The sequence below is a fragment of the Pseudochaenichthys georgianus genome, chromosome 5, assembly GCF_902827115.2.
Source record: "Pseudochaenichthys georgianus chromosome 5, fPseGeo1.2, whole genome shotgun sequence".
NCBI lineage: Eukaryota > Metazoa > Chordata > Actinopteri > Perciformes > Channichthyidae > Pseudochaenichthys > Pseudochaenichthys georgianus.
This window is the reverse complement of record NC_047507.1, coordinates 126,646-137,586: the sequence shown is the minus strand read 5'-3', so window position 1 is coordinate 137,586 and position 10,941 is coordinate 126,646. Positions and strand designations below refer to the sequence as shown.

At 40.6% G+C, this 10,941-nt stretch overlaps 1 protein-coding gene across 1 annotated transcript; it reads left to right on the top strand.

Annotated features, from left to right (window-relative positions):
* Positions 1–727: 727 nt before the first annotated feature.
* LOC117446106 (zinc finger protein 436-like) lies at positions 728–9,740 on the top strand. Its single transcript, XM_034082104.2, has 2 exons — positions 728–837; positions 8,985–9,740. The coding sequence occupies exons 1-2, from the start codon at positions 784–786 to the stop codon at positions 9,684–9,686; spliced, it is 756 nt and encodes a 251-aa protein (XP_033937995.1). The 5' UTR covers positions 728–783; the 3' UTR covers positions 9,687–9,740.
* Positions 9,741–10,941: the final 1,201 nt, after the last annotated feature.

The window sequence follows — 10,941 nt, the reverse complement described above, 5'->3', positions numbered from 1 at the left end:
ATGAGACACACAATGTTATTATTTATGTTATATATGTAACGTCATAGTATTCAATTCTCTGATAATCATAATTCCATTAGAATATAAAATAGACCTTGACAACAGTCTAACAAAACCAAACAAAGATGCAAAACTCAAATAAAAGAATAAACAACTTCTTTCTTTAACGTTGCATTATATAACTTTAACGGTTATACTCTCTGTGGTGTCTGTCTCTTAAAAGGCAGGCGCCGTGGGAACGTAGTCTTTAAAGTCTCTCGACTACAGAACCCCCCTTTAGGGGTGACAGTATTTTCCCTTTTTCTACTAAAACAAGAGCCTGGCTGTAGCATTAGTCACTTCATAAAGTTGTGGCATCCCAGTGTAAATCACTTTTGTATTAATTAACAAAAGGAATACGTAAATTCAATTTCAAAGGAGCTTTATTGGCATCACCATATCAAACAACTTCTTCTGAATCAAGATGAAATAAGATTTTGAGAAATAAATAAAAACTCAGTCATGCAATAAAAGAATGGGACAACGTGATACATCAACAAAAGAAAAACAAATAAACAACCATAATAATTAAAAAAATAGTTGTTGCAGCCCAGTGTAAATCACTTTTGTATTAAGTAACCCAAATAATAGAAAAACAGAAAAAGAAATACCAGTGTTTCTGAACGCAGCACACCGAACGAGATTTGATCACGTGAACACACAGGTTCCACGAGATTTGAAGGAGGAGGAGCACAGGGTTTATTTGACACCACACACAGCCGGAGCAGGAGCCCTGCACGCGGCATGGAGGAGGACAGCAAGACCCCCGTAGAACAAGCAGCAGCCTCGGACTCTCAGGTGAGTGTCCAACGCTTCATCCGGGGACAAAGAACTTTAAAACTAAACTAAAAACACGAGGAGAGTAAACAGGAAATACGAGAGGCGTTTTATTTCGAAAGTCAAATAAGCGTTCCTCTGTATGCTTCGGGTCTACTGGACCGCGGTGAAGTTAGTTTTAGGTTTGATATTCGACAGTCATTCGCGGACCCGCCAGCAGCGTCAGTTTCCCCTGCTGCTGGCTGTATTGCGACAGGGAGATCTTCTTCGCGAAAAGAGGCTTTCACTTAGGGACCATCAACAAATGACTTGTACAATTACACAAGAAAAATGTTCTTTTTTAAGGGTGTGTTCACACCTAATAGTCCGCTCTCTGGTGCGCACCAGACCACAGTTTGTTACATTGTTTCATTTTTCAGAAGGTTCGGTTTGCGTTCACATGGGCAAAAGTCAAACAGACTATAAACTTTAAACACAAGTCATGTGCTCGGAAATGCTGTTCAACCATTGGTCAGACATTAAGGGGGTACAAACGCAAATCCCGGCAATTTCTAGCGGAGCCTCCGCCATGGAGCATCGGCACTTTCGGCAGGTTATTCTCATGCTGCTTTTAGTCTGGAGATCAACAGACACTAGCGGCCCGCGCATATGATTTATAATCAGACCACGTCCGTTAAAAAACATTATTTCATGGCATTGTTGAATACTCGATTCTGATTGGTCAATTCAAAACACGTGACACGTTTTTAATCCAGAACAGACAGACCGTTGTTAAGGACGCTCACATCTGCACAACGAAGTCCGTTCGATTTAACTGTATACAGTTTGGCTGAAACTGACAAGACAAGAGCGACAAGAAAACAGCGGAGAAGTAACGGGCAGAAACCCTCCTTTTTACGCAGCAGTCCAGACATAGGTCAGACGGCGACACATATTCAGTTGCCAGATCCTTTGGCATTAGGGCAGGGATATCTAGATACTTTCCAAGGTTTGACATCATGAATTGTGCTACTTTTAAAGCAAGCAACGATGTTTTCAAATCTGTAATCAAAAAGCTCCTCAAAAACGCTATTGAAGCAGTTCCTGCCGTTGCTACTCAAACAGTAACAACGGACTATTTTTCTTAGCGGATGCATGTCAATTTAAATCAATACATACAACTATTTTTTAAATCAATACAATCATTTTCTAAATCCACAAAAGCATTTCAATTAATATTGGGAGTCATGTCGTTACTTTGTTGAGAATGTGGCCGTGTAATAAGCGGGATAATGTGCAGCAGCGCGGTCATTATGGGGAATCCGACAGGATCTAGATCCCTCCGCTTCGCGTCGGGCTCCTGATCAGCCTGTCGGTGTTCTTTTCCCCATAATGACCGCGCTGCTGCACATTATCCATGAGAGACGTTCTGCAGAGGAGGGGCATTTCACCGAGGACAGGTGTTCTTACTTTTATGTAGCTGACGGAGAATTTTTACTTTACACGACACTGTTCAACACTTAATTCTGCTTTACTCTTTAACTAAACAACCGCGGATGTCTTGAAAGACTCTTTCGCTAAAGATTTTTGAAGATATCCGCGTTCTTGTGACGAAATGTTTTTGTTCCTATGTTTTGGTGCGGACTGCGTTCACACCAGCAATGAACCGCTCCAGAGTTCGCAAGCAAGCGCTCCGAGACCACCTATTTTAGCGGACCAGAGTCCGGTTGTTTAGTTCACTTAAGAGGTCTCGGACTGCGTTCACACCGACCCAAATGAACCGCACCAAGCGGCTAAACGCACCAGGGTTCGATTCAACCGGACTATACAAGGCAGGTGTGAACGCACCCTAAGAGTATTTTCTCGATTTTTAAATGTTTTCTTAAATTACCTTTTTTAATGTATTTCTTCTAACATGGCACCCCATTTGTTACATATCAAAATGTTCAGGGCAATCTCTGGTCTTGCTATATATACATATTACTCACCTTAGAGCACTGTTTGATGAGATAAGTAGCTCAAAAGCTTAAAATTTGACATCCGATTTTCGGAATATCTTCAAAACTCTTGTGAAAACACAAATTTACTCATGTGATCGAATTGTTTTGGTCTTTTAGATTTGGTTACCAAAGTTCTAGGATCACAAAAGTAGTAAAATATTTGAATTACACTGTATATAAATGTGTTATTCATGTCTAAAATGAAAACAAATTATTTAGAATTTTGAGTAAAATAGGTGTTTATCACTCTACTTTCACCACAGCAGGGACTGAGATACATTAGGACTGAATAATGACTTCATATTACATACCAAGGTTCATGTGATGTGTACAAATACAAATTGAGCATTCAACCTTTTTTTTTTCAACCAACAATTTATTATAAATATGTTTTTTTCAACCAACTATTTATATAAATATAAGAAACTGAAAAATCTAACTATTTACAATATTGAACATCAGAACTTTCAACCAACTATTCATTATAAATGTCAAGACAGTGTCATGGTCTTTGTCTGTCTTCCAAGACAGTGGGTCTGGCTGCTGTGTAGGTGGGCGTGATGGTGCATGGGCTGCTGTGTAGGTGGGGTGTACAAGTGCTATACGAGACCTCCACGAGACCTCCTTGCTGCATGGGTTGAAGGTGATGGCTGTGGTGGAGCCTTTGTGCTGAGGTGTATCTTGACCTGGTGGCAGCCGCAGATGGAGGTGGAGGCAGCTGTAGTGATGCTGGTCTGCTGGTCCTTGGTGGTGATGGCTCTGGTGAAGGCCCTTGAGCCACAGTAGATCTTGACCTGGGGGCCGGCACAGATGGATGTTGTGGCTGCTGGATAAACGCCGCCTGTGGGCCACTAGGCCCAGGCAGCTGTGAAACATCTCTGTAAAACAAATTAAAATGTAGGACAATAATTACAACTAATTTCATTGAAATAAAGTTCGAGTAAAATGTTGCTCAACCACAAATAACAATGCACACATAAAAATAAAGTTTGGGAGGTTGGAGAAGGAGTCTCTCTCGATCTCTCACACACACACACACACACACACACACACACACACACACACACACACACACACACACACACACACACACACACACACACACACACACACACACACACACACACACACACACACACACACACAGGTATTTCCAGTTACTTTACATTCAGTATAAAATCACAGACACACATATACATAAGCTACATCTGATTACAAAGTCTCATCTGTACAGGATAATAACAGGCACACATATAAATAAATCGATGACAAAGTCTCATCTGTACAGAACAGTATGATAAAATAATCGATGGCAAAAACATGTCACTGTAAATGTCTCTGTTGTGGGACGAATAAATGATTAATTTAATCATCTACACATGTAATCTCACTTTTACACACCAAAATAACGTTAACACAGAGTAAACGTTTGCTAATGGTGTCTATTTTGTCCCAATAAAAAGTTCATGACTCTCGATAAAAAATATATATCAATAAACCTATTGTTCATTTTCGCGGTATTCCCCACACATTGCCAGTACACTATTACTGTAATATTTACACCTACCCATGTCCAAATGGATCCTTGTTGTTGTCTTTGTATTCTTCTTCTTCAGAAGAGTTGAAAACTTCAGGTTCTGAGGCTCTATCTTCACTGCTGCTAGCGGAAAAAATCTCTAGCGAAGTCGGCAACTGTAATATTTTTTTTTAGCCATTTTCTCTGTCTCTCTCGCTCTCTCTTCATAGACGTAAACTGATGGGAGACACGTGGTTTATGTTTTTTTTACTTGGTGGGTAGGTCCTTAGTGATTTCTCGATGTCCATTGGTCATTTCAGACCATGATGGCTGCCGGCCGAGATTTCCTTGACGGACACGTGAATCCACCAATCCCACACAGTGTAAAGTCAAGCTGCTTTGAGCGGCCATATTGGCTGCTGTGCCCTGGTTACAGTCTCACAGGAGATACCACTGGAAAGCTACTCTTCCAGTGATTCCGCGGATATCTGAATCATATTTCTACTCCTTATAATTAAAAATATATGATTAATTACGTAAAATTATGCGCACCTGGACGCGCCGGCGCGTCCACCGACTCCAGAGGGTTAATAAATCGACACAACTGGTGGTTCACGACCAAAAAGTGGGTAGCGGACCCGTTCCGTGGGTCATAGATGTGTGAGTGAAGAACAAATATATTGGTTTTTTTGGGAAAAAGTCAAACTTTTATTTTGAAGGCACGATTTTCCAACTGTGCATTCACTAGGCGTTGGACTGGAAGTACCAGAGACCATAAACGGTTTTGAAAACTTCTGTCACGTAGTTTCATCTTCTCAATAAAACATCTTTGCTGATTTGTTTGAGTCTTCTGGCCAATCAAGATTGTTGCTGGAAGTCCCCACGGAAAATAACTTTGATGTAGAACTACTCTTTATACATCCATGGGTACAACTTCAGATAGAAATGAACACATAATGAAATATGACTCCCGGTCTGATGATTGACAGGTCACAGAACAATGGGGGCTATCTACCCTTACCCACAATTTAAAGTAATTCACACAGACTATCTCCTCTTTGCTCCTCTCTCTGTGAGGAGCAACAAGCTGAACAAAGTGAAAAACAAACAATGGCATAACATATTATTAATATGTCGGGTAGTAATAGATTTATTTATTTTCTTCTCAGAGTGTACCATAATGCTTAGTTTATATGTTAGTATTTCTAAAAAGCTCATTTTAATTAATATTGTATGCTGAAAAGCGTATAATTAATGCACGATTTTTTTGTTGAATAGATTTGAGTGGTTAAAAATGTTGGGTCGCGACCTTTTGACAAAGGAAAAAGTGGGTCCTGAGGCCTGACCAGTTGAGAACCACTGCTCTAGAGCATACATGTATTGAACACACCTCTTTTTATTGCATTTTAATACTTTTTAAATAAGTTTTATTAATATTTTGATGGAACCATTTGCATATTTCTTCAATAACTGCTAGGTCATGTGACCTAATCACTCAAACTCAATGCTGGATCAAAGAACTACACTGGCTGCATAGGACACACCTCTTTCTATGGCATTTTAAAACTTTACATATTTTTATATTAATATTTTGATGGGAAATGAGCATATGGGTTGAAAAGATGATGTTGATGCACAACTCTGCATCTTGCACAGTTGATACCAGTTAAAAAGTAAGAGATAACTAAACTGAATTAATTATCAGTGGATAACTAAATCAGTAGGGATAAAGATCCACTGATAACTAGTGGATCTAGTTATTAGCTTTTATTTATTATTAGCTGTTGAGTTCGAAAGACTTCAAACTCTAAATTTCGAAGAACTTGATACAGTTGAAAAGATGCACAACACTCCTATGGGTTGTGCAGCACGTGGCTGGTCTGAATTGTGAGCATGATTTATTTAAACTTGAATGTGAAAACTTCTTTTAGAAAATAATCACAGTAATAATTGTGCATTGTGAGCACGTGCCTGTGTACATTTGAAGTTAAGATAAGGTAAACATTTTACTTTATATAATATTTATAACAATGCATCAAATACTGAGGTGGGAGAAGTACTCAGATCTGGTACTTGAGTAAAAGTAGAAATACTCAGATCTTGTACTTGAGTAAAAGTAGAAGTACTCAGATCTTGTACTTGAGTAAAAGTAGAAGTACCAGAGTGTAGGAATACTCTGTTACAGTAAAAATCCTGAAATCAAAATGTTCCTCAAGTAAAAGTAGAAAAGTATTATCATCAAAATATAGTGAAAGACAGTGAAAGTAGTCGTTGTGCAGATTGGTCCATTTCAGAATAATATATATGATATGTTTTATAATGATTGATCATGAAAGTGTTCTCAAAGCTGGTGAAGGTGCAGCTAGTCTGAAGTACTTTCTAGACTGCAGAGTAGCTGGTGGATTTACTCCAGGTGGAACTAAAGTCTGATTTAACACTTGATTAGATTTCACATCATTCATCCAGATCTGTAGAGTAACTAAAGGTATTAAATACATGTAGTGGAGTAGGGGTGTTGAAAATAATCGTTTCTACGATGCATTGCGATGCGGACCTGGACGATTCGGTATCGATGCAGTGACGGAAGATAATCGATTATAGCGTAGTAACGTTGCTTCCTGATTTTCCGGCGGCGGCTTTACTATAACGTTTTTTTTTCTGTCACTTTAATTTCAAATCGGTCGGTGACGTAGAGATCAGGGAACAGACGTGACAGCGGCACAGCAACACCAAACACGGAGCAGTCTGCTTTATCCACCAACACAAGAACACCAGTCCAGAACCAACAGCAGAAGGACCCGCTCTGGATCAGTCCGTGTCGCCGCGGCTCAGAGACACAGGGATTTATGTTTTTCAAAAATAATCGCGTAACAATCATGTCAGGTGTTTGGTGGATTTAATTAAGTCTTGTATTGCAGAGTATGAATGTCCTCTAGCAATTTTCAGACGATACGTTTGTGAAGGCAGGAGGAAAAAAGCTTCCGTGATCACCGTTTCCTCTCCGTTCCTCCAAACCCCGCCCCCTCCCTGAAAATAATGAGTGACAGGCTGATAGTGACCCGATAGAAACTTTATTATTCACTTAATCACTGAGATATAATGAAGCTAACTTAATCTCATACATTCATGGGATTTATGTAACAGTAAGACAGAGAATGTAAGTGTGCACCCACATGCAGTATTTTTGTTTATATGCTATTGTAAATACTCCTGTGGTCTGCTGTGTTCAAATTCAGTGTCCTTTTTTTAACAGAAGACTGTTGCTAGAAGCTGCAGCTAAACTGCAGAAGCATTATTTTTTTGTTTTTGAGGATGGAACAACTTCACACACGGAGGCTAGACCTATACAATTCATTTATTTTGGTTTATAAATGTATGTCAAGACATTTATGTTATTGATTTCTGAAGCACTTTCTAAATAATAAAAAGAGAGTTCATATGTATTTACTGCATGTATGCATTGATGACAAATAAGCCATGTGCAGTAATATAGAAAATTGAGGATGCAACGCATTGGTATGAATCGTGATGCATCGTGATATCGAATTGAATCTAATCGTTGACAGGATAATCGTAATCGAATCGTGAGACCAGTAAAGATGCACAGCCCTATAGTGGAGTAGAAGTACACCATTCACCTCTGAACTCTAGTGGAGTGCAAGTATAGAGTAGCAAATAACTGAAATACTCAAGTGAAGTAGAAGTACCATAAACTTGTACCTGAGTACATTCATCCATCAATCTTCTCCCGCTTATCCGTGGTCGGGTCTCGGGGGTAGCAGTTCCAGCAGAGAGCCCCAAACTTTTTTTCCCTGGCGACATCAACCAGCTCTGACTGGGGGATCCCAAGGCGCTCCCAGGCCAGCGAAGAGATATAATCCCTCCACCTGGTCCTAGGTCTACCCCTTGGTCTCTTCCCAGCTGGACGTGCCTGGAACACCTCCCTAGGGAGGCGCCCAGGTGGCATCCTAACTAGGTGCCCGAACCACCTCAACTGGCTCCTTTCGACGTGAAGGAGGAGCGGCTCAACTCCGAGTCCCTCCCGGATGACCGAACTTCGATCAGAATTATCTCCACATATTAAAACCACGTTATGATTTCTGATGTAAAAGTTGGGCTATAAAGGAACTACAGCACGGTCACATGACTTCACGTCACCACCGCTAAGCTAAAGGTGGCTAATGTTGGGCTATAAAGGAACTACAGCACAGTCACATGACTTCATGTCACTACCGCTAAGCTAAAGGTGGCTAATGTTGGGCTAAAAAGGAACTACAGCACGGTTCGCTTATGCAAATATTGATAGTCGCTGGTACTACAACACTTTTATAGCGCTTATTTGAATCATTAGGTTTTAAAAGTTATCAAATGTTTTTAGAGCTGAATCCATGTATCTTCTCTCCATTAATTCTACAGGGTGGGAGATCGGGGGCGGGGCTTACGGGGAAACTCAACTGCGCATGCTCTCGAGAGCAAGGCATGATGGGTAATTTGTGACGATTTGCTCTCGAGAACGTCAGGCCATTTTGGCTTACTGCACCAATGAGCAACTCTCATAGGATCGAATGAGCTGTTTCCAGTTCTTATTATACATCCATACTTATATTACACTGACATTCTCTAAATGTTATTTCTGGCACCTAACTGAGTCTCTCTCTGTCTGTTTTCTTTAGAAACCGAGAACAAGAGAGGGTCCCCGAAGTCACAGCTGTCAGCACTGTGACAAGTCCTTTGCAACGTCTGGATATCTATTGATTCACCAGAGAGTTCATAGCGGAGAGAAACCCTACAGCTGTGACCAATGTGGGAAAGCTTTCAAACAGAAGTGTCACCTCAACAGACATAACATATCCCACACTGGAGAGAAACCACACATCTGTGGCCAATGTGGGAAAGCTTTTTCATTAGCTGATGATTTAAGAGCCCATTATGGTATTCATACTGGAGAGAAACCATATAGCTGCGACCAATGTGGGGCGGCTTTCTCCAAAAAATCTCATTTGAAAACTCACAATTACATTCACACTGGAGAGAAACCATTCAGCTGTGACCAATGTGAGAAATCTTTCACCACCAGTAGTGACCTGAAGAAACACAGACGTATTCATTCTGGAGAGAAACCATACAGCTGCAACCAATGTGAAAAATCTTTCCCAAGGCTATGTGCACTAAATCGTCACCAGCGTACTCACACTGGAGAGAAACCGTACTGGTGTGACCTTTGTGGGAAGACCTTTGCTCGGGCCTACATCCTACAGGTCCACCGACGCCTTCACACCGGAGAGAAACCCTACTGGTGTGAGCAGTGTGAGAAAACCTTTATTACGAGTGGTGCGCTGAGTGCCCACCAACGCATTCACACTGAGTCCATCTAAATAGCTTGTTGTTATGTTAATGTGCTGCTATTAAAGGTATTATTATTATTACAATGTTTTCCATCAATATATTATTGGTCTCACATATATACAGAACATGTCTCTGGAGTGTTTGTCTGAAATACCAAACAGATCATTGCAGCATCCCATAATCCCCTCTGTTTCAAAAGTGATGATTCTCTGTCCGTTACTTTAGATGAAAATAAGGAGCCACTCCCCACGCCCCTCTGAGAGATATTTGGTTAAAAATAACTCAATGGTACTCTAGGAGGAGATTCAGGGGGGCGTGGGAGGGGTTACCTTGGTTGGTGATTGGCTAATGGTTACTCAAGCGGCCAAAATCTGATCAACTGATTCTCAGACAGGTTTTTATATAAATGGATCTGGACAAAAAGAGAGAGAATCTTTGTTCCTGAAACTTTCAGAGTCTCTTTCCACAGAGGGGACACATGTTGATGTAGAAGATACATGGAGAAGATGATTATGCACAATAGGTCCCCTTTAAGTCATGTGGTTACTACTGAGAACATCAAAGTGCTACCTTTGAAAGCAAAGAGATGCATTTAAAGATGGTGCCCGCTGAAGTGAAGACGTGTCAGATTTTTTCTTCATCAATTAACAGAGAGTAAACGTAAAAAGCGTGAAAACCGAGGGGAGAAATTGAGTCCTTGTCAAAACTGAAATCAAAGTTTGACATATTTTTTATTTACTTTGAGACACGTCATGTCAGTGAGGAAATAAACATGAATAGAATGAGGAAAATAAGCAACTTGTTTTCAGTCTGAAGAATCCTCTGTTCTTGTGGAACTAATTTAATCAGAAAGTTTGTTTATTATTTGACAGCTTTGTAACATCTGTTTGCTCTTTTCTCATTACATGTGATTGTTGCTTCTTTAATAATCTGAGTGATATCATTATTAATATTAATGCACAACTCTATTGTAATCAGAGGTTGCGCTAGCATTTTTGACGGGCAGGATCGTAACATTTCCGTCAAAATCCATTATTACCCGTCGGTCGGCCTGTACACAACTCTGCCGTGGGGGGGGGGGAGCACGCTCGTGAACTGTCAACAGGGGACTGTTAGCGCCGTGTAATGCATGTCCACTGCACCTCGCGGGAGCGTGCACAGCGTAAAGCAAATACTCCCAGACATTTCAATTAACGGTATAATTTCCTTTTGGGCGGGCATGCATAACACGGCATAACACCGGAGCCTCGCTGCGGGGAAACTGTGGCGCTGTTCTGAGTTTGT

Coding starts and splice junctions, on each gene's coding strand:
- LOC117446106 (XM_034082104.2), top strand. CDS start 784: ATGGAGGAGGACAGCAAGACCCCCGTAGAACAAGCAGCAGCCTCGGAC. Junction 838..8,984: donor CAGCAGCCTCGGACTCTCAG/GTGAGTGTCCAA, acceptor TGTTTTCTTTAG/AAACCGAGAACAAGAGAGGG.